The 23,135-nt window shown below is 28.2% G+C and overlaps 3 protein-coding genes and 1 long non-coding RNA gene across 7 annotated transcripts; 1 reads left to right on the forward strand and 3 right to left on the reverse strand.

The window, feature by feature from the left end:
* Positions 1-6: 6 nt before the first annotated feature.
* LOC145192380 (phospholipid phosphatase 3-like) lies at positions 7-1,772 on the reverse strand. The gene is made up of 5 exons (XM_090074438.1): positions 1,478-1,772; positions 1,138-1,250; positions 865-1,065; positions 506-740; positions 7-263 (listed from the first exon to the last, which is right to left on the reverse strand). Exons 1-5 carry the CDS (start codon positions 1,688-1,690, stop codon positions 126-128), a joined length of 900 nt encoding a protein of 299 aa, XP_089930564.1. The 5' UTR covers positions 1,691-1,772; the 3' UTR covers positions 7-125.
* Positions 1,773-2,369: 597 nt separating this feature from the next.
* LOC149895039 (cytochrome c oxidase copper chaperone-like) lies at positions 2,370-8,506 on the reverse strand. 3 transcript variants are annotated; one of them, XM_090074499.1, is made up of 5 exons: positions 8,341-8,506; positions 7,988-8,054; positions 5,521-5,654; positions 5,278-5,370; positions 3,328-3,483 (listed from the first exon to the last, which is right to left on the reverse strand). In XM_090074499.1, exons 3-4 carry the CDS (start codon positions 5,616-5,618, stop codon positions 5,286-5,288), a joined length of 183 nt encoding a protein of 60 aa, XP_089930625.1. In that variant the 5' UTR covers positions 5,619-5,654; positions 7,988-8,054; positions 8,341-8,506; the 3' UTR covers positions 3,328-3,483; positions 5,278-5,285. The 3 variants fall into 3 exon arrangements, with proteins under 3 accessions (XP_089930621.1, XP_089930625.1, XP_089930618.1); XM_090074495.1 differs by lacking the exons at positions 3,328-3,483; positions 7,988-8,054; positions 8,341-8,506 and adding an exon at positions 2,370-2,458 and having other exon boundaries at positions 5,521-5,691; XM_090074492.1 differs by lacking the exons at positions 7,988-8,054; positions 8,341-8,506 and having other exon boundaries at positions 5,521-7,259.
* A 7,012-nt stretch (positions 8,507-15,518) lies between these two features.
* On the reverse strand, positions 15,519-19,722 carry LOC145192590 (uncharacterized). 2 transcript variants are annotated; one of them, XR_016448311.1, is made up of 4 exons: positions 19,601-19,722; positions 19,168-19,318; positions 15,835-15,855; positions 15,519-15,669 (listed from the first exon to the last, which is right to left on the reverse strand). It is a non-coding gene; the product is annotated as an uncharacterized LOC145192590 (long non-coding RNA). The 2 variants fall into 2 exon arrangements; XR_016448309.1 differs by having other exon boundaries at positions 19,584-19,722.
* A 23-nt stretch (positions 19,723-19,745) lies between these two features.
* Positions 19,746-22,000, forward strand: LOC145192524 (ATP synthase peripheral stalk subunit d, mitochondrial-like). Its single transcript, XM_090074440.1, has 6 exons — positions 19,746-19,967; positions 21,120-21,216; positions 21,305-21,376; positions 21,454-21,516; positions 21,666-21,707; positions 21,863-22,000. Exons 1-6 carry the CDS (start codon positions 19,846-19,848, stop codon positions 21,938-21,940), a joined length of 474 nt encoding a protein of 157 aa, XP_089930566.1. The 5' UTR covers positions 19,746-19,845; the 3' UTR covers positions 21,941-22,000.
* Positions 22,001-23,135: the final 1,135 nt, after the last annotated feature.

Consider the following 23,135-nt stretch of genomic DNA (forward strand, 5'->3'; position numbering starts at 1 on the left):
TAACAATTATAGAGTAAAATAAAAGTATTAAATAATAAAGAAAATATTGGCAATTTTTACAATTTCTAGATCGTTAAATATTTTGCAGCAAAATAAAAAAATATTAACAATGTCTTAGTAAAATTCTATTGAGTGGTCTGGTAATTTGGTGAACTGCTATCTTTTACAGATGCAATTTCCAGATCGCGATAATCATGCATACAGTTCATCCTTGCCTCTCTTATTGATTTTTCTTCATGTGGTAGATTCATTAAATAAAACACCTAAAGAAAAAAAATTTATTTAACATAAAAAAAAAGATGCAGAAGTTTAAACGAGTTCCACGTAAAATCGCACGAATGTTTGTGCTTACGTTACGCTTACAACTTTTGTAAACAGGTTAAAAACGTTGGATAAACAGGAAAATTTAATTGACAGAGTTGTTATAGCTGAAGATATTCGTGTCAGCATCATTTAGAAAATTCTTCCGTAAATTGAAAAATAATGAAAATAAAAACCCTCTCACCGTATAATAAGCTAACGCAACACCTATAATATATCCTGCTAGCACATCAGACCAATGATGGAAGTAATCTGAAATCCTTGTAAAAGAGCATGCAAGTCCCAAACTAATTAGCGTAAGTTGTGCAAGAGGTTTTAGCAAATAAAATTGAGCAGTTACTAGGACATACTCTATGTACAACGCCAGTAAAACCACAACAAAACCAGACGTCGAAGAATGACCTGATGGAAAGGACTTTCTAAAAAATATCATTGAAATTTTTAATAATATGGAATATTTAATACTAAACAATCAATTAAAATACAATATTCAAATAGTAAATAATATAAAATAAAAATAAGTAATAAAACAAGCAGCAAAACCTGGCTTCAAGAATTTTCCTTGGGTCACCAGAACAAACATTTTGAGTAATGTATCCAGCAGAACAGTTGAATTTGCTATAATCTGGTTGGCATACAGCTAAAAAATGAGGACGCAGGCGTCCAACCATAATCTTCCCAATGTTTGTTAATACGTTAGTTATTAGAGCACCACATGCAATTAAACATAGGCGTGTAACAACTCTAAATAAACATTCATAATTAGTTTGTTTTGTTTTGATGAAGTTATGTGCTTATACAAAAATCAGCCATTACCTTGAGATCCATTTGCTCACTGTAATACAACATAACTTGGTTTGGACCAAATCTTCATCAACTGCGTTTTTTCCCTTCCAATAGCAATAGTTTAGCAAGTCACAAGAAAACACCTGAAAACAACCCTCTAAATCTTAACAGTTGATTTTTTTTATAATAATTATAAAATTTATTTCTGAAAAAAAAAACTTTCATACTTGCACCTTTTTGTGAATTTAATTTTTTACTTTCTTTTGAGTTTTTGCTGCTTTGTCATTTCCCTTTATACTTTTATGTTGTTTAAAGCCTCTTTAAAACTTCTTAATCTCACAAAAAACAAATTGGTCATTTAAAAACTTACCACAAACACTATTAGACATACTGAAATAGCAACTAAAACTGAGGTTGGAATAGCTTGATGAAACACATATGGCTTCATGATGGTTTCATCGTCACAGAAAAACCCTTGGTGGAACAGAGGAAAGACTTTGTCGAGGAGAAACAAAACCACTGCTAAAACAATCATCACCAGTGAATTTGTAATTAAAGCTGCATGAGATGATAAATTTCCCATTTTGAAATTTTTAATTTGTATAAAATTTAATAACTAAAACCTAAACTATAAAAGATTAAAAATGATTAAAAAACTAAAAGCAAAAAATTTACTTAGATAACAAAATTTTCGATAACAAAATTTCAGATAAATTTTATTCAAAAATTAAAAGGAAAAAATTATCTTAAACAACAAAGTTTTAGATAAAAAAATTTCAGATAACAAAAAAGGAAAACAGAAGTTTAATGAACTGTGACCAGTGAACATGTGAACATTGATAACACTGGAAAACACAATTTTTTCTTCTTATCAAACTTTGAAAGTCATCTTTAGTGAACTGATTACTGATTTCAAAAATGGCTACTGCTTTTACTTATTGTGTCAAGTTTTCATTCTAGGAGATACTATTTTACAATGTGATCACCTAGATCAGAAAAAATTTCCCACTAAACTTGTGATTTATGACATCTTTGTAAAACCTCCTTGTCGGCTAAGTAAAAAGTTAACTAATCTTTAACATGCACATATGCTTTTAAATTTCTTAGCTGATATCAACTCTTTTTTCAAGACTTAAGTTTAAATTCTCAGTTCAATTCTCAGTCCAATTTGGACCTATGAACTTGACATGTTTTTTTAAATACCATTTAAGAAATTAGCAACCAACCTAAATCAACACTCAAACACTCAAAAGTCAGCAAAATAAAAGCAAATTTTTTTTGCCAGAATAATATATTTACTGTAGCTACTGCTTTAGTCTTGAGAAGCAATCTTTAACAATAATTCAATAAACTAAAAAAATAAACTGCATCAATATACTACCTGTTAAAAGTAAATATAATAAACTATAGCTTATTTTTGAAGATGTCTCCTCCCAGTGCCTTAGTTATTACTTAACACAGTTTTGCCATGTTATCAATTAATTTTTTCAAAGATCCGTTTTTTTTCTTGCTGACATTCTTAAAGAGATTTTGCTTCGTGGCTGCTAATCTTTGACTTTCTGGTCCAAATAGTCGCACAAAGGCTTAAATTTGCTAATCTCTCAACATTTTTATCAACTTATTTCATATAATTCATGAACAAAAAAAAATATTTTAAAATTTAAATCAAAGTTTACACTCCCCGTCACAAAATCTTTTTGTTTCAAAAGTCAAAAAATAATTGACAGAACATCCACTACCATGTTACTTGGAAAAGAGGTTTTTAAGAAACAAACTTGGAAATTCTTTAGGAAAGTGTTTTAGGAAATGCCAATGAAACAGATGTGTGGTAGCAAATACCATGAATACTTATTTACAAGTGCTGCTTGTTATAATAACTATGATAATATAAATTTATTTTTTAGAAACATAGCACCTTTTTTGTGTTTTTCTCATAAAAATTATTAAAATAAAATCCTGACCTGAAGAAAGATATCTGAGATCGTATTTGAAATGGGTACTGAAAAACCCTACAGAAAAATATGAATAGAAAATATTCCAAACGACTTTTATTGCAGGTCTATGTAATTTCAATATAAAACTTACAACTTCTATTTTCAGTTAAAATCATATCTGCTTTAAAACTTTTCTATGGTAATGTAGATACAATCAACTTGATTGTTATAGCTGCCCTTAATGTAATTACTTATATAAAAACATAAATATTCAAAACTTCAAATCTTTTCAAATTTGACACTTTTCAAAATAAAAAAATGTACATAAACACAAGTTGTCATACAAAATAACTTATTGCATATTTAATTGAGCCATGTTATCTTTTGGACATTTTACAAGAAGAAATTTCTTGACTATGTGCGTTCACAAGCATTAGCATCTCTAAAAAAAACATTTAAAAGTACAGAAGGTAAGTTAAAGCTGATGAACTGTTTACACCAGGTTTATTAAAACCAGGTTCTAATAAATATTCAAATTTATTTCTTATATCAATTTTATAATGGTATACAAATAAATATTACATTAAACCAGTCAAATACTTTTATTTAACAAAATTTTTATTAACTTAAACATCATTTTAATGAATTGAGAGACAGCAGCACGCAAAACCACATAACCGTAAAAATAACCATATAAACCATAGAGAGATGTTGAATAATTAACTACGTCTGCTTCTCTTGCTATTATTATACAGTAAACAGAGATGGAAGAGATAAAACATTAGCATTTGAAAAAACACTGTATATAACTACATATACACTTTATGGTGGTAAAAAAAAAAAAAAGATAAAAGAATATACAAGCAACATTTTAGATTTTATAAAAAAAAAAACTCAAAATAATTGGTTTGTTTAAAATCATTACAAAGTTTGTTGAGTAATAGATTACTGAATCATTTTTGAGCTTTTTTTTTCCTCTCTAATAAAAGTTAAAAATAAATAGAAAAAAAAAACAATGAAGTCATATTTTTTATGAAGAAAAATTTTTGATGATTTTTTTGAAAAAAGTACTATTCTTATCAGTCATTAGTTAACTTATAAACAGAGTATCAAAAGGTTTTTTTTTTAAATTAGAATTTAAAAAATGAGCTTAGGCAAAAACTAGGGAAAGTTCATAAAATGTGAGTGATTGAAATATTAATTGTACTGGTCAGCAACAAAGTCCTCCCCTTAACTTTGATAGGTGCTTTTTGTAAATTTGAGAATGCTGAATCCAAATCTGAAATCCAAATTGTCCCATAACTTCTCAATTCTTTTACCATACACCATTTTCTTAGGAAAAGTATTTGAGATTTATTTTATATAAACTTAAACTAAAGCATTAACATTGTAACATTAACAGCTAAACAATACACATAAATTATTTGCAGTGCTAAAGTTATAATGTATTTACATAGATGACTGTCATTTCTGCACACCATCCAAGGTTTCAACAACAACAACAACAACAACAACAACAACAAAAATGTGTATCCTAATTTACCATCAGTATTACAAACAATTGCTTGAAATGATCCAAGCATGTGCCAGAACCACCATAAACACAAACACAATTGGTGCTGATGAGCCAGAAACTTCATTAAATGAAGAAATATTATTGGGTGTATCAAATATAGAGGCCCAAAGTGTAGAAAAATACCAGTTAGATTTGTCAAATGTGCAGTTACATTTGATTACCCAGGAAGAACTAAATGATTTAGTTTAAAATTTGGATCAGCCAGAACCAAATTGACTTTGGTCTTGACTTCAGCAGTGAAACTTACTACAAGAAAATATATATTAAAAAAACCCATATTTTTCAATAGGTATTTTTCTTGTACTAACATTCAAGGGTTAACTTCAAGTAGTTAATTTTTTGAAACAATGGAGGCTTTTCATTGACCAATCAAAGGTAGTTTGAAGGCAGTTTTACTATATAACCACAATAGAATGGCTTCAACAAATAATTTATTCAAAGATTCCAGCATTAAAAACAAAATTAACAATAATAAGAGCATCTTGCAATGTATCCCAGCAACTTTTAGCAAAACAAATTCATGTATCAAAGTGAAAGGGGGAGAGGGGGAAGCTCAATTTTACTGACTAGAGTTTGTAAAAAAATGTATGTTTTTATTTAGATTTAACTTCAGAAAACATTCACCTATTTTCCTGCCCTAAAAAATAAAAAACTACTTACAAAAAAAATTAAATTTTGAAGCCATGACTTCTCATGCATTGCTTATGGGCTTCTATTAGATCTTGACAATTCTCTTCACCTTTCTCCATAATACTTAAGACACAACCATATATAAACAAATATCAGACAATTCCTTAAAATTTTTAAAAACGTATAGTTTAATTACATTGACAAAGAATTAGAGGAATATCAAGTGAAAACTCATTTGGAGCAAAATAACGGTTTGAAACATTTTTACTGTACCATTTATCTCTTGGTTCTTTTGTTTCAGGACATGCACAGCATGGCTTCAATTTTTTTGACTGATCATCATTTTCATTTGTTTTAACTAATTCTGACATTTTCTACCCTTAAAAATATTTGTGTATTGCAACAGCCTAAAAACATATAAGAAACTAACATAATAAAAGAGTTTTACAAACAAAAAATGCATTAATAGGTACAGGAACACATATATACTAGTATTTTTTATAACCCTATGTTCATGTTATAAATCAATGAACTTTTAAGATTTTTGAAAAAAAATCATTAATTTGTTTCAGTTCTGAGTTTAGTTCTTAGTTAAAAGCTCCTTATTTTTTTACAAACGCTAAAAAATTCTTCAAAATGATTGATATAAATTGAATTTTCAATTTGTGGGGTGATTTTTCAAATACTAAAACAAATTAATTTTTCGATACATTTGAATTAAACCCATCGACTTATAACACAGGAGTATAGGTTCATAAAAAACGTCTGTATGCACACATACAATTATGTTTCTACAGTGTAAGCTAAGTAAGTTCAAGTAAGTTGAATATATATGCAGTAAGAGCTCAGGTCAAGTGTAATTCAACATTTACGTCTGTTTAGCATATCATGAAAGTAAAAATAATTGGATTCAATAATAAAACATTGCTTTCACAAATATTTTCACATTCAAGACTGCATACAGCTTTAAATTCTGTTACAATTTTCATCACAGCTCATCATCACCTTTATGGAATACACTTAAACATCTTTTTGGGTTTTATATAATTGATTAAAATTACACAGTTAATCATCACGTTTTGTAGGTTTTTTCAGTGTGCATAGTTTCAGAATGTGTTGCTTGGTTATTAATTTATTCATAAGCATATTAGTTTTATTATAACGAGAGTTGGTAGCTTATATTGAAAGACTGTTACACACAGCTAGAACGAGAGACAAAACGCCTGTTATTAACGTCCGTATTTGTGCAATCCTCAATAGATGGTCGAGTTAAAGGGCGCATATTTTAGTCGCCACGCCGAATTCGTTCTTTTGGTAAGGAATTTTGGTTCACAGAATGTGACGAACTATTTTTATGATTTCCTAAACTAGTATAAATTTATGTAAATGAATTTTTTTATAAAATACTTTAATTTGGTCATTTCAAAAACGTTTTAAGAAAATATCACTTTTAGAACTGTAAGTAATATTTGCAACAAGTTTTGTTCGAAAATTCGATTTTTTAAACGTTTTTAAAGTCAATCAAATATTTTCCCGTAATTTTAGTTATACATTTCTATGTTCAAGTCTTATTTATGCTCAGCGGAAGAAATAGCAACTTCGATTCAACATTCCACTAAAAACGAGAAAATGCGACAAGCTGAAAAATCAATTTTAAAATCTGTGGAACAGATGGTATCGATGTTTATATCACAAAATTTTTTTTTTTTCAAATGCTTAGAGGATGTTCTAAAACTGACGCAATTCATATTGAGAAAATAAAAAAATTGTCAAAAAAGTTAATATACACAGTGGATCAAAGGTCCCTAAATGGCGCCCTAGGGTAAAGGGTTTATCCTCCCGATTTTTTGTGTAATACTGAACTTGGTGAACTGAGTTTTGAAGCAAAAATCGAAAAAATTTATGCAGCTTTTTCAAATACAGTAAAATCCCGGTTATTCAAACAGGCATTTATTTGAATTTCCCGCAAATTCGAAGCAAGTTTCCTTCTCCTTGAAATTTTCTTAACAACACTAAAAAATAAGATTTCTTTAATAATCCAATATTTTTAAACCACTTCCAATTAGGAAGAAATTGTTCAACTGATCATTACTAAATTTAGTTTATTAAGTTAAGGAATATTCCATTAAAAGATTGATTTAGTATTTGCGAACATAAATCCTTTAAGAGCTTCTAAAATCTTCCAAGAGTTTTTAAAATCTTCTGAGAGCTTCTCTTTCCAAATTCTTTTGCTAAAACGTTTTTTTTTTTTTTTTTTTTTTTTTTTTTTAAATATTTTGACAACTAAAACATTTTAAAAATATTTAAAATGTTTAATTACAAAAAAAACAAACAGTTTTTATGAAAAACAAAATACTAGATTTCACTGGGTTTAACCAAATACGATCCAAGTAAAAATATCTTTTATCAAACTGAACCAAGTTTATAGTTTAAAATACTTGGTTTAGTTTGAGTGTGATTGCCAACCCAAGTCAAAAACTTTTCAAATCTTTATAAAAACCTATCAAGTTTTTAAAACTGGAGCGTTAATAAACAAATACCATTTGCGAGGGGAGTTTTTATTTTTAGAAGAAAAACATTTTTTTTTTTTTTTTCAAAATTAAAAGAAATGATTTTTTAATTTAAACTGTTAATTTTTTCTGTATTTTTTCTGTATTTTCAAAAGTAAAAGATTTAAAATGGAATCATGGAAACGAGGCTGACTTCAACAATAAAATCAACAAATATCTCATACATTTACCTAAATTCATTCAGGATATAAAAAATCATTTGAAATGATCTGCTCCATAGATGTCTTCTTCAAAAGTCTAAAATACGCAGTTATTCACATAACATAGAGGTAAAAACGTGCTTAAAAACATAATTCTATTTTGTTAATTCCTTGATTTAAAACGTTTAATAAACGCTTTTTAAAAGTCATTTAAATGAACAATTGATTTCAAATAATTGAGCTGATCATTAAATAGTTTTATGTGATTTTACGTAAGAACTTCATGTTAGAATTTTATATCAGATTTTCACTTGAAAATATTATGTTAAATGATAAAATAACTTAGAAAAAATAAAACAATTTTTAGAAATCTTGCTATTCACCTTAGTTGTAAAATATTCGTGCACTTGAACTTTCCGATAGCAAACCTTGCCAATTCACTTTTTTTTTTTATTTGATCTCATGGATATTTTTAGTTAACTCCAATTCTCAGCTACAAGTGAAAAGTTGAAAAAAAAAAACATTTGAAAAATTTGGTTCTGTGATATCGAATTCCTTGATGTGTATTGTGACGTAAAATCGGATTCTGAAGCAGATGCAAACTATTCGTTAAAACTAAACAATATTGAGAAGAAATTTTGAGAAGAAATTTTGAGAAGAAATTTTTTAAAGAAAGGAAAAAAAAAAATTTTTGGGTATCGATATTTTAAAATCATTAATAGAGGCTCTTTATAAACGATTCTTTTTTATATCAGGTTTCGTTGTATTATTAAACTTCATTAAGAAGTAAAATAACTTATAATAGTTACTATAAACTAAATATTATGGAATTATAATATGATTAAAAAAAATAGTACTCTACGAGGTTTCAGTTTAAAAAGCAGATGTTAAATATAAAAGTAAAATAGAGTTTGAGTAGCACATCTCAAAACATCGAGTCAAAACATTAAAACAATATAGAAGTTTAAATGAAAAGAAATATATTTTCTCTTTTTCTAATGGAATTCTTATTCTAAACAAATAAAATAAATAAGAATATATATATATATATATATATATATATATATATATATATATATATATATATATATATATATATATATATATATTCTTATTTTAAAAACTTCTTCTCTCGAGATTGCTCAATAGCCCGCTGGCAAGAGCAATCACATTAAAAATACAGCGAAAGATGATAACCTTCCAAACTATTTAGATAAAGTATATATTGGGATAAGTAAACCACCTTTTAAGTTACGTTATGCAAACCACATTAAGTCGTTTAATACTGTAAGGTACAAAAACGACACGGAACTATCTAAGGGAGTGCAGCGCATAAAAGAAAAAAAACGAAAAACCATTAATTAAATAGAATATCATTAGGAAATGGCAACCTTACCAACCAACCACAAGAAGATGCGCTCCATGCCTAAATGAAAAAACTGAAGTTCCTACATATAGGGGGCGCAAATTTATTAAACATAAACAAGAACTGGTGAGCAATTGTAGGTATATGAATAAATACAGGCTTGCGTCAGAAAGTGTGGCAAAAAGAAGGAGAAACTTCGTCCTATCGGATGGAGTCCACAAAGTGTGGCGAAAAAAAGGAGAAACTTATAAATTTGTTTGGGGAGTTGGAAAAAAGCGGAAAAATTGGCATTTATTGATGACAAAATGGATGTTTCAACTTATAGTGAAATTCTAAAACCCAACTTGCGACTATCTATCAAAAATTGAGAATGAAAAGCGATTTTATGTTCCATCAGGATAACCGCCCAAAACTTTTAAGGAAAAGCAGCTATACTTTGATACAAATAACAATCAATGTTTTGGAATGGCCACCTCAAAGTGAAAATTTTAATCAAAGAGAACATTTGTGGTAAATTTTGGACAGAAAAATTGACAATTGAGTATTTAGATACAAAGAGAGCTTGAAAGTAGCTATAATGAGCACATGGGATAAAAGAACAACAGAAAAGACCCAAAATTTGATCAACTTAATGCCAAGTCGTCTAGCTGAGGTCATCAAGTCCAAAGGAGTCTCCATTCGATACTAATTTTCATGAAATTTAGTCACTTTGAGATTACTATTTTTTTTTTTTGCGATAGCTTAGTTGTTAAATTTCTTAATTTTCCATTGCAGGAAAAAAAATTATAATTTTTTCCCCAAAGTCTTGATAATATTTTGATATCGATATTTTGGTGTATACTTTACATGCAATTTTTGTTAACGTTTTACCTGATTGATACAAATATATTGGTCATAAATATAAAATATTTTCTTTTTAGTGTACAATTATTTTTTTTAGTGTACGATTATTTTTGCATAATGTAATTTAATTATACAAAATTACAGATTCTACAAGGTTACTTTTTCTTTAAGAGGATAACTATGAAAACAGTTATAATAAAAAAAAGATTTCAACGATTCAGGAACTAGGATTGGATAAATTAAGATTAACAAATCTTCTGACTCTTTTTGGTTCAAAGATGAAGATGAATCTTAAGCTACAACAACAGAAAATATAAAAAGATAAAAAATGACCTTATAGAGAAAGAATACGAACGGTTTCAAATCAGTCTTATTTTCTACAGCTGATCCAGGATTCATTAGGATTAATGATAAAGAGAGAAAATAAGTTACCGGAAGATAACTTTAATTAAATAAAATGTTGATTCATCCATCAAAATGAGTCAATATATGACATTAGTGAGGGACAATTTTAGAAATCCATCTCTTGTACATATTTTTACTAACCTTGGACGAACTTGCAGTGAGAAAAAATAAAATATTATCTTGTAAATATAAATTTTTCTTAAATTTCGGTAAAGCGCTTTCTTCAAAGTATATCAAACCACACTGTTAGAAGACTCTCTGAAATAATTGGTTCACCAAAATCTACTCAAACCCCCATTGTTTACAATGTTAAACCCAATCAAATGAACAACATTGACACAGTAAGAAAAAATAACCGAAAACGGAGCTACCTTGGCTCTTGTGATTTCCGGCATTATTAAATAAAATGTTTCAGCATAATGTTAATTTAAGAAATAGAAACTAGACAACATTAAACCAGAACAGTTGATGACAAGCTATCCATAGGCGCAAAAAAGAAGCTAACTCAGTTTCAGTGAACGTTTGAGCTTTTCTGTTGACATGCCTAATGCTCGATTCAGCAATTGGCTGATACCAATGATGGCTGCTAGAGAGTATCTGAAAATCCTGAGATTTTCTCCCAAATATTTCAGTTGGTCATGAATTAATCAAGAAATTCCTCAGTATTTTAATAACTATACTGGGGAAACGAAGCCCATTGTTTCCGCATGGTTAACAGAGATTAATGCAAAGATTACAGAGGAAGAGTTACAGTTGTCCCACTTTTTCTTCTTTTAAAAAAAAAAAAATTTGGTGTTTGAAGACTTCAGTAGTATTTAATGATAAACATTTTTAAACACCGAGATAGAGCCTGATAACGGTGCTTTTTCGCTTATTTAATTAAGAGATAAACACTAGTACGTGATAAAAAGGATGTAAATACGAAAATTTGTGAAGCTGGACAACTTTTGTTTTTCCCGTGTAGTTTTCTTTTTTTTTTAGTATTGTTTTAAATTTTTTTAGAAGATGGGTTATTTTTTTTTGTTGCTCTGTTCCACTTATGCTATTGTGTTAAAAATTCTGTTGAATGATAAACAAGCTACCTTTCATCAAATTTTTTAAATAAAATGTTAAACTTCATTTGGCAATTACATCATCAGGCGCAGAAGGATGGCTTGTGAGAAACTTTTTCATCGCTATTGCTTTTTATATTTTAGTGTTACGTCATACGCTATCTTGGTAGAAATAGCACGTAAATAAATCAATTTACGTAAACAAGTCATAACAAGTTATCAATTTTTAAAGTGTATTTCCCGGGCCCACAAAAGGGGAATACCATGCCTTTTTCTAAAAGTATCCTATTGGCAAAGTTAGTTACTCGGACGGAACAACTACCCAGTGGCAACATGTGTACTCAAGGAGGCATAATATACCAACCTTATAAACTTGCTATAAGTTTTACCGCATCAGTGCAACATAGAATAAAGTCATCAATGATAATGTGCATCTGACAGGAGTTAAGGTTTTCGGTTGAAAACAAAACAAATTTGAAAGGAATGCGATATTTGTGATACTTGTTGTATAAAAGAAGTGCAACCCTTGCTGGCTCTTCAAAAGGAGCAAGCAATTTTTAAATGGATTTTACTACAAATTTAAATTTACGATCTCGAATCTCAATACATATTACACAGGTATTATGATATTTGCTTCAGGGAACCTGAGAGTTCTTTTTAACAACCCGAATTCGCAACCTGCGCTTTTGAAAATTACAAACTTGATATTCATATTTGCGCGTTTTGTAATATGTAGTAGGGGGAAATAGGCAGGCATGGTACACTTTACGTTTACCGCTAAGAATTATCATAGCATTTGATAAATGGCAACAATGAATCCGGCAACTATAATCATACTTTAAGCTGTTTTCCTCCGGTTAGTTTTAGTTTTGCGCTGATAACCTTCCCTAGTCTTCCCATTTTCGACGGAATATGCGGCTTTAATGCCTCTATATTGATTGATATTGAAATCCGATGAGAAGAAAATTGAGAATGACATTGATGACAATTGAGGTTGTTACCTATAAGACAACTTGCTTCAACAACTTTAGTCAGGTTTGCCTTATTTTATTAAGATGTGAATTGAACGATTAATTCAGAGATCTGAGCTTCTCCAAAATCATTAGCGGAGCTGCTTGGCACAAAATTGAATTAGATAAATTTGTTAGGCTTAGATACCATAATTTCTTCGTTTCAAATGTTTAAGGTGGCCATCATTCTTCAAGATGGATACAGAATAATAATTTGGCTACAATATAGACGATGACATCCTTGAGCCAGTGTTGAAGATAAGGCCGAAAACAGGCAACTTTTATTGATTCTTCCATATTAAATTTAAAAACTGTTGCTCTCAATTAGAGCATTTGCAGTTTATCTCAAACTGGTTGAATTGCTAAAGGGAATTTATTCGGGATGTACAAAGTTCTGTTTTTTGTGTGGATGGGAAATTCGAGAAAACTTAATATGCGAGAGCGTAAAATGGTTAGGCTGAAGAATTCACAGGTACAAAAACCAGATAAAACTTTTACTTTGATCAGCAGTCTGAAGTTGGGAGAGTTATTATTGGTAAATATATTTTTGTTTTAGACTGAGAAAAAACTAAAAGGATAGCTTATGCAATATAAAGTTGGTAAAATTTATAGTTAGTAAAATTTATAGTTGGTAAAACTTTTACCTAAGAAAAGAAGAACTGATTTATTTTTAGTTTTAAAATTTTTTTGTTATTTTTATTATTTAATATATTTTATCAATTTTCATTTTTACTGTTTATTTTTGAATTCCTTTATTTATTTATTTTTGTTTTATTACATTTTAAAATTCTTTTTTTTTTCTATATTATTGTATATTGCTTTTATTACATTTAAATTCTTTGTGTTCTTCTTGTTGCTATCTACTACATTTATCATATATAAATATTATATATATATATATTTCAATTGTTTTATATTAAAAATTGTTATTGTTTAATATTTTTATTGAAAAATATTTTTCGGTAGTTTATTTTCTATTTTTGATATTATTTGTCATTTTTTAAACATTTTAAAATGAATTTGTTAACATTTTTTATTACTTGTTATTATTGATGTTTATTGCTTTAATAAATTTAAATTGTTTGTGTTGTTGCTTTTCTTTTCTTTTTATCATTAATTGTTGATACTACCTATTCTTATTAATGCTTTTTTTTATTCTTAACGATTATTATTTATTATTTTTGTTATTTAAGCTTTTTAAACATATTTTAAAATTCTTTTTGTCGTTAATTGCTATTACTTATTTTTCTTATTTTTCCATTAAAATTTTAGTACGTTTTAAGTTCTTTGTTCATCATTTGTTATTATTTAATTTTCTTTAATATTAGTCTTGCTTTTAATTGCATTTTTGAATTTATTTTTTTATTTACTGTAATTCTTTATGCATTTTACTTGAAAAAATGCCGTGAAAATTTTTCTCCTGATACAAAAGAGTCACAAATGCAACATCGAACAACTGTTTGATATTTGTACACTTATATATTTCTACTTAACACTTATTTTTAAACATTTCTATAATCTAACTAACTTAAGTATGAACATACTTCTGTTCATTTTTTTCTTCTCTCTACATTTAATGAATAATTAGAACAAGACTGATAATCCATTTCTTTTTAAATATCAGTATCGCATACTACAACCTTTCTTTTTTTTTTTTTTTTTTTTTTTTACAAATAAATATAGGACGTCCAATTGTTTTATATGAATTGACGGTCAATTTCTATTTTATAAAGTCAATACATTGTAAGAACTTCTAAATAAATATTTTTCCCCCAAAATCAAGAGTTACTTTAGGACAAAATTTTTAACATAGAATATAAAGTAAAAAACAGAGCGACTAAATTTAACTCCGTCCTACATAATTCTCTTAAACTTTTTTTCAAATACAATCTTTTATCATGATGAGCAGTTATCATCAAAATTTTAGACGAATTTCAGAGAAAATCTATTTTTAAATGTAATAAACAACTTCGTCTGTTATTTAAAAATAAATGCACGTGTCGATTAATTGAAGTTTTTTATTTCTCAAATTCAAGAGCTAATTACTAAGCGTCTGCGCATCGTTTCATTTGCATATCGTAATCATTTCGATATATTGGAAAAAAAAAGTGTCATCGGAATGATTACGACAAAATATCGTTAAAAAAATTTAAACTGGTTTTGTATTAGTTTATACGGTATATACCGGAACTCTCGTCATTCCAATGACACTTTTTTTCCAATATCATATCAGAATAACGATACGGAAATGAAACGATGCGCACACGCTTACTACATACCTAGCAAGCATAACCTAAAAAACATCAGATATTTATGATTAGAATGCATTCTAGGTTTTTCTAGAAAATGAGCCATCTCCTGACTTTGCTGGACATGTTGAACATGGAGGATGATTTCATCAGGACATTACTTAATTCGAAAAACGTTAAGTAAAGTGGATTCTAAGCACGACAGTCGACTTATATAAATCTGAGAATTATCAAGCATCGGGGTTGAAACAAAGCAACATAAGGTATGCGAGGTATCACTATTATTTTCTCGGAATCTAATAGCTTTGTATGTCTAAATACAAAAATTTGTTTGAAGTTGGTTTTTATTTCAAATGACTGATATAGAAGTTTGTACTTTTATTCGTTGCTGTTCGTTAAAAACCAAAAAACTAAACGCCGATGCGCAACTAATACATAAATTCCTATTTGCCCAAACATGTGGCTCAACACGTGGCTCATCATGTGGCTCACCACACCTTTGGAGCTGAGTGTCTAATAAGACTTACAGATTTTAACAACACATTTGATGGGTTTTTAAAAAAAGAACGCACTTAGTTTGCTTAAAAAAAGTTAATCTTAAATTCTGGATGACGCTTAATAAAAATTTTACTTGGATATGAATTCTTTAAATTCTCTTTCTTACCTTTAAAGAACAATAACAAAGTTTTCAAATCTTATTAAAAATTTTATCATACATGCCAACTACATGCAAATTTAATTTAAAATCAATGATGATGTCCATCGTCTTGCCACGGATTCAAAGTTTCTAAAAAATAATTCATACCATGGATGTTTTAATAAAATAGATTTCGAGTCACGAATTTCACATTGTTAACTATGGAATAAATTATTTTTAAACTAAAAAGTTTTTTTATATTTCAAAATTAAATAATAATAAAAAAAAAAATATATCAAACTGTAAAAATCTTACTTGATTTTTTTCTCATTTCATCTAAAAAAAGAAAAAAAAAACAATAATTTAAAATATTCAATGAAAGTTCACTAAAAAAAAAATACCAAAATAGTTTTAAAAAAAGGTTTTATAAATTCAAATACAAATAAAAACTTTATAAAATTCAAATACAAATAAAAACTTATAAATTCAAATACAAATAAAAACTTTACCAACCTGAAAAAAAGTTCATAAAAAACAATTTACAAATTGTTGTCATAAATTATGGGCAAATAATCCATTTATCACCTTTAGAAAATAAAAGACCTGAAATTTCTTGTAAATAGGAGAGACTGGTGAGACTTGACCCCCTCCCCTTTAGATTTTTTTTTTTCTCAAAACCTTTTTTCAAACAAACTCAAAGTTTCTATATAAAAGTTAATTTTTAAAATGTGGCAATTTTCTTAAGTTTTGAAATACCTTGCACAAAAAAGAAGAACATCTTGAGTTGCCTGAAAGTATATTTATTTTTTTAAATATAAAAAAATAAATATACTAAATATAAATAAACTAAATGTAAATAAAAAAATAACTCGAAAATAACTAAAACTGTTTTTCAATAATGAGAAAAGAAAAAGAAAAAAAAAAAAATATGAGCATTTTTTCTTTACAGGTTTAAAGATTTAAGGTACTGGACCTTAGGTGCAGTTCCACTTAATAAACTTTGTATGCATTTCACTTTAGAAATTATGGACTTTAGAAAAATGAATGATAAAGAAAGGTGTTCCATTGGTTTAAAAAAAAAAAAACAAAGAAAATAGTCACAAAAAAAAAAAGATAAATAAAATGTGAAAACCAAAAATATTAAGAAAGTTTCAAGCCTCAATAATGTAGAAACTTGGTAATTGTTTTTGGACTGAAATTGATAAAAAAATACAATGGTTTCCGAACACCATAGTGTTACACCATAACCCATATGACTTGCTGTGATCCATTTAGATCATAGTGGAAAAAGAAGAAATGTTGTTAGTAATAAACAATGAGACTTTTTTTTCTAAACTTTGTTGTAATAATAGGTAGGGAGATTTTTTTGCAAAATACTCGCTGAAAAATATATGAATATGCTGGATATTTAAAAACCGAACTATTATTTATATTTTCTAGGAGGATGTCAAGAAATATTGAGCTTGCTGGTGAATTAAAAAACATTGGTATAAGAATTATTCCTGGAGAAAAGATATGTCCTTCATGTAAAATTAAGTTCGTGTCATTTAAAGATGAAGAACCAGGGAAACTGGTTTGCAGTTGGATTTATGAAGATGAAGATAATGAATTTATTACAAATGAATTTTTGAGAGAAAAATTTAATTCTTCATTGACCTCTAAGAACATAAGTCCTCTTAAAATGCATGCTGTGATTAGTTACTCAAGAACTAATCTTAGTAAAAAAAAAAATAATTTCAAGTTCAATAAATTGTAAAATTTATTGAAAACAATTTAAATTTAGATCCTGTTCAGTTCAAGAAGATTCCCTTAATAAAAAAGATTCCCTAATGTAAAAAAGTTGAATCTAAATCAAATATACTTACAGGAAAAGTAAAGAGTTAAAATTGCAACCACAAAACTCAATTATCAACACTGGATCCAATTTCTTGGTCTAATAGATGTATTATGCGGCGCAGTATAATAATGTATTGAAAAATAGTTTGCTGTTTATTATATGGTGTAGTACAATAGATATATTGAAAAAGAGCTTTTTACTTATGTGGTGTAGTTATCACACAAAATGCTGCAGAAGGTTTCATTGGAACAAAATTCAAGCAACTTTTTATAACAAAATACATATTTTCTCCAAATGTGATTCAATGTTTCATTTCTTATCAGTTACTGCATGATGTAGATATGGTATATCATGCAATTAAAGTAACATTTTGACATGTTAAAAACAATATTTCTCAGAAAATAACAACTATTCATCATTCTTTAAATGGGTGTGCTGGCCAATATAAAGAATCGAAACACTTCATAAATATATGCCTGAATGAACAAGATTTTGCTATGTAGCATATTTGTAAGTAACAAATTGCGGTAAATCAACCTTTGATGGTATTTGTGGAACTTTGAAAAAATCAACTTCAATTGCTAGCCTTTATAGAACAACAAACAACCATATATCTTATAGCATTAAAGACAGAAGGGCAAACATTAAACCAGAGAAATAAACTTTTATCAAACTGTTTAAGATTGTTAACTCTTGTTATATTAAATTTTAGTATTTTTAATGCAAATAAATTTAATTTTAGAAAGAAAACCCTTATAGTTTTTTCGTATCAGAGAGTTTGTTACATATAGGACCATAGAAAAGTATTTCAAAGTAACTTTTAATGCATCTCAAGATATCCTTCTTTTTATACAGAGTATCAGAAAACCTAAGAAAATTAACACTATTTTGATATTGAATTTTCATACAGAAGCTTTGATTTTGTGATGTTTTAATCTCTTTAACTTAAAAAATGAATAACAATGAAAAAAAAGGTCAAGAAAGGAATTGATATAAAATAACAATAACTCTGAAACTGTAAGGAGTGAGACAAAAAAATTTGAAGTGAAGTTTTTTTTCATGAACGCAAGCTTTTGTACCAAAAAACATTAAACTCTGAGATGGTATGGTGTCAAGCATAAGCGGAATTGACCTGGAATGATCCTGTTCCTTTGAATTTTTTTACAATTTTTTCTTTGCTTTTTTATGCAGACATAATATATCAGGACCACATATAACTTTAAATATTGAAGGCTGTGGTTCTAGAACTATATTTTTCAAAGTAAAAGGCTAAGGCTCCCTATATTAAGTAAAGAATCAGAATTTTAAAACAAAGTTTTGAAGAAAATACATGAATAAATTTAAAATATATATAATTAATTTAAAGTAAAGCAACAGTTAGTCAAATTTTCAGTCTCTTCTAATATTGAAGTCAAGAAAAAAACATGAATGATAAAATAGTTGAAAGCTAATTTTATTAACAATCATTGAAAGTATAAATAATTATTTATTGACTATCAAATTTATGCCTGTAATTTCTATTATTCTTCAAATTAATTTAAAATGAATGATACAATAGTCCTGAGATACAAATGAAAAAATATTTAATTTGTAGTTCCCCTACTTATAGTTTTGACAATCGAATAATAGGTTTGCCACTTTTTTTAAACTTTTTTTAACAAACGTTAGTTTGAATGTAAACTAACTTATACTTTTTAATGAACTTTTAGATAATTTTTACTCTACAATGAATTTATCATTTCTTATAGCAACAAAAAATACTTGTTATGAATATGTCAACTAACTGCCTTAATGCAAACTTTATAACATACCAGTTACAGGAATCTTCCAGTAAATATACAGTACAGTTCCAGCTGAAACATAACACAGTGCAGCATTCTTCACTAAAGGTGTCTTTAGCATATTGTACAAAGCAATTATTTGAGGCATAAGTGGAGGAGGAGACATTCTATTAATTTCTAACTAAAAATTTAATAAAAATCAATCAAGATATTTTTAGTAACCCTCACCCTATCTAAATTAATTACTCACTTTATTTATTATTTTTTTATTTCTACACAATTTAGTGAGAAATAAATTTCTAATAGCGTAAAACAGTTAAGTGCTTAGATTTTCACAGATAATTACAAGTGAATTTAAATTCCATTGTAAATTCAAATATACATAAAAGTCTTTATAACAATAACAAAGAAGACTCAAAAAACTTAGAAATCAAACAAGAAATTACTGAGAAAAACTTGTCACCGTCGATTCGTGCTCGTAGATGCTGCCTTAATGTTTCGTTCGGTATTCACAATTAACACTTTCCTATCTCCAACATTTACCAGGTGAAATACAGCAACTCGTTTTTTGGTAGAGTAAAAAAGACCAGTGACAGCCTTTTAAGTTTCTTTGTTGTCAGTTTGACCATTTTGCAAAACCGTGGATTGAACGAACCAAAAACTTAGCCGAAATTGCTTAGCCCAAACTGTGTAAAAAGTACATCTAAAATGGCAGGGATAAAAACTGCACTAAAGACATTTGACTGGGCAAAGATTGCTTCATCAATCCCAAAGGCTGCTTCTGCAGAATTCAATGCTTTCCGTTTAAGACATGAAGAACTTCGTGGAAGGTTTGTTTGTTAGAATTCTATCAAAAGTATCGATAATATACCATTCCTCTAATAGAAGTTATGCTATCGAAGTTATTAAGATATTAGATTTTCTTTATAATTTATAAACAGGCGGCCATCTATCTGTTTTGATTGTTTCCAGACCTAAGGAACGAGATGGTGAACTTTAGTTAAACAAACTTGTATGAATAGTCATGTTCTTTTTGTAATTATAAAGTAGTTTTGTTTTATTAAGGTTTTGATGTATGTATGCATGTATGTATGTATGTATGTATGTATGTATGTATGTATGTATGTATGTATGTATGTATGTATGTATGTATGTATGTATGTATGTATGTATGTATGTATGTATGTACATAAAATGTGTTTGTATTGGTGCTAGAATTTTACATTACACCACTAATATTTCTATTATTAATTCATAAAATAATAAATGTTTGATTAAAAAAAAGTTTGAATTTATATTACATATTTTTACCGTCCATTAATAGAGAACTCTCTTTTTTGGTTACAATACAAGGATTTGCAGGCATGGGTGCCCATAGTAAAAAGTATATGTGACGGATTGCTACATAGGAACTTTTTGTTTAAATACACAGTGTTATCTTAGAAACTTGCCTGTTAGGGCAAACACTGTGGTACACTTGACTCCCCTAATATTTCAGAGAAATATTACTTTTACTTGAGGCTATTCCTCAACATAAAAATCTTCCAGAAAAATAGTAATTTCCAGTAAAAGTAGTAAATAGTAAATTAGTGATAAATAATTTCATTCACAGTATTTTCCTAGAAAAGTATTTTTCCAGGAAAATATTGTGCATGAAATTATTTGTTGATAAGATATCTAAAGATACAAATGGAAATCAGCTTTTAGCCAAAAAAAAATGTGTATCTTTAGAAATCATGCAATTTTTAAATTAATCATTTAAAATAAAAATTTAAAAAAATCATTTATAGTAAAAAAAATAAATGCATAAGTTCTAAAAAGTTTTTAGTAGATTAAGAAACAAAGTTATATACGAATTACTTTCCAAAATATGAATACTTTTTCTACAAATGTTAATCTTTTGAGTAAACTATTGGGAAGGTTAACAATTGTGGGAAGGTTGTAGTACTCATTTCTTTTTCTTTTTTTCTTAACAATTTCAGATTAGTTTCATTACCCGAAAAGCCAACACCAATTGATTGGAGTTACTATCAGAAAAATATTAAAAACCAAGCTTTATTTAAAAAATTTCAAGAAGCTGTAAGTAGTTAATTAAGTCTAAAATAAATAAGATAAAATTTAGGCTTAGTGTCAATCAGTTTTCTTATGTCATTCTTATCTTTGTTAGTATTCCAAAGTAGTTGTCCCTCGACCTGTTGATACTGAATCAAGCAAGATTGAATTGAAGAGAAAAGAAATTGTAAGTATTTTATTAATCTCTAAGTTTTTAAATCTTTAAATTTATAAATCTATAAGTTTAAAAGTTTATAATCTTAGGAGGAGGAAGCGATAAAAGCAAATGAAGAAACTAATGCTGCCATTGCTCATCTCCAGGCTGAAGTATGTCCATATTTTAATCTTTTGAGGTCTATTTACGGAAATTTTTTTAAGATTGCAGATTACAATTGCTCTTTTTGCTATTATGTATTGTGTATTGTATATTGTATATATGTATATATGTATATGTATATATATGTTTTTGATTCTAGATCAATCTGATTGAAAATTCAAAACCTTTTGAGGAAATGACGGTGAGGGTCCTTGTTCAGTCAACTTTCTAAATTTCCTTATTTTAGCATTAAAATACCTGTTCTAGTTTTTCACAATGATGAGTTGACTTCAGAGAACACCTTTGTAATCTGTACTATTCTCCACTTAATCTGTTTTAAACTAAACTGGTTTTTAGACTGATGAGTATGTTGCCAAGCATCCTGAAGTGGCAGAACAAGCTTATGCTCAGATGAAAGAAGCTGGATTGCGTTAGATAAAACATTTCATAGTCTATAACGTACTTTAAATTGAAATATTAAAAACTTCGTTTGGATCTACATCAAATTTTTAATCAAAATTTACAAAATGCAAATAAGTTACAAAATACACATAACGTTTAGCTAAGAATGGATCTATAGCCCTAATAAAAATCTATTAGTTAGATTGATGTTAAATGGTATCTCACGAATCATGAATGTAATTCTCAAGGAGCAATTCTTATTGCTTGTTAAGAATTTTTTTTTTCTTAATGCTTTAAACGCAAATACAAAAGTTTGTAAGATTTTGGAAAAGTTTTCAACACTTACAAACGATGCGAAAAGTGAAGATGCCAGAATGATACCACTCAAATTTGTCGGAGAGGTTCAAACCTGGTGAGCCACTATCTGTGCATCGCAAAACAAAGAAGATCCTTTCTTTGGCTGCATCCTCAGCTGATGAGAAGCGGGTTCTTAGGGACAATCGATGGTGGAAGTACACTTTGCTGGATCATCCAGAAGGTGCCCAAAACTGAGTCATTTACTTCTAGCCTCTACTGTATATTTGGAGGGCAGGTTTGAAAGAGTTGATTTATGAAGAAAAGAAGCGGGTAAAAAATTACTGCCTTTACTGTGCCTAGCTTTTACGCGTTCACGAATCTTTGCTAAAATCTCTAGAAGGTCTTACAACAACACTCTAAAACACTTGTGACAAAGAAACCCAACCATTTTAGAAAAGAAGCATTAGTTCATGACGTTAATTAGTGGTAGTTAACTGCCACTAATTGGCGTCTTTTTTTTTAAAATAAACTCAAGTTTGTTTTTTTGTAAAACTCTGGATACCGTGTTAAACTTATCATGCCGACACTGGTCATACAGGGATTTACACAACATTTTTGTGTTCGGCTTAGTTCGTTTAGACTCGTAATCTTTGACAGCGTTATTACAAAACTGGTGTTAAATCAGATTGCATTCTCCAAAGATGCTGATTTTAGGTTTTTTGCTTACCTTCTGAAAGAAGTAACTTGCATCTCAGTCTATTGTCTTGCCAATAATTCAAGACAATGTCTTGGACGGCCTGCCGCTCCTTGGTAACTATTTGTCGTCTCGTAATTTTTCTTTCTAGTTCAAGCGCATATCTCTGAAACATTGAGTGCTTCATTTACAGTATGCACCCTCAAATATTTTTCAATTTCGACAGCCGAAAAAATC

Source organism: Hydra viridissima, unplaced genomic scaffold, assembly GCF_058129835.1.
Source record: "Hydra viridissima isolate aposymbiotic clone 2 unplaced genomic scaffold, HvirCarnegie_v1 scaffold_1, whole genome shotgun sequence".
Lineage (NCBI taxonomy): Eukaryota > Metazoa > Cnidaria > Hydrozoa > Anthoathecata > Hydridae > Hydra > Hydra viridissima.

What these genes read in the sequence shown, in the direction of transcription:
- LOC145192524 (XM_090074440.1), top strand. Translation starts at nt 19,846, where the DNA reads ATGGCAGGGATAAAAACTGCACTAAAGACATTTGACTGGGCAAAGATT. An exon ending in TTAAAAAATTTCAAGAAGCT is followed by an intron (nt 21,217 to 21,304) that starts GTAAGTAGTTAA and finishes TATCTTTGTTAG; the next exon opens with TATTCCAAAGTAGTTGTCCC. An exon ending in TTGCTCATCTCCAGGCTGAA is followed by an intron (nt 21,517 to 21,665) that starts GTATGTCCATAT and finishes TTTTGATTCTAG; the next exon opens with ATCAATCTGATTGAAAATTC.
- LOC149895039 (XM_090074495.1), bottom strand. Translation starts at nt 5,618, where the DNA reads ATGTCAGAATTAGTTAAAACAAATGAAAATGATGATCAGTCAAAAAAA. An exon ending in AAAGAACCAAGAGATAAATG is followed by an intron (nt 5,371 to 5,520) that starts GTACAGTAAAAA and finishes TTGTGTCTTAAG; the next exon opens with TATTATGGAGAAAGGTGAAG.
- LOC145192380 (XM_090074438.1), bottom strand. Translation starts at nt 1,690, where the DNA reads ATGGGAAATTTATCATCTCATGCAGCTTTAATTACAAATTCACTGGTG. An exon ending in TATGTCTAATAGTGTTTGTG is followed by an intron (nt 1,251 to 1,477) that starts GTAAGTTTTTAA and finishes GGTTGTTTTCAG; the next exon opens with GTGTTTTCTTGTGACTTGCT. An exon ending in AGGAAAATTCTTGAAGCCAG is followed by an intron (nt 741 to 864) that starts GTTTTGCTGCTT and finishes GATATTTTTTAG; the next exon opens with AAAGTCCTTTCCATCAGGTC.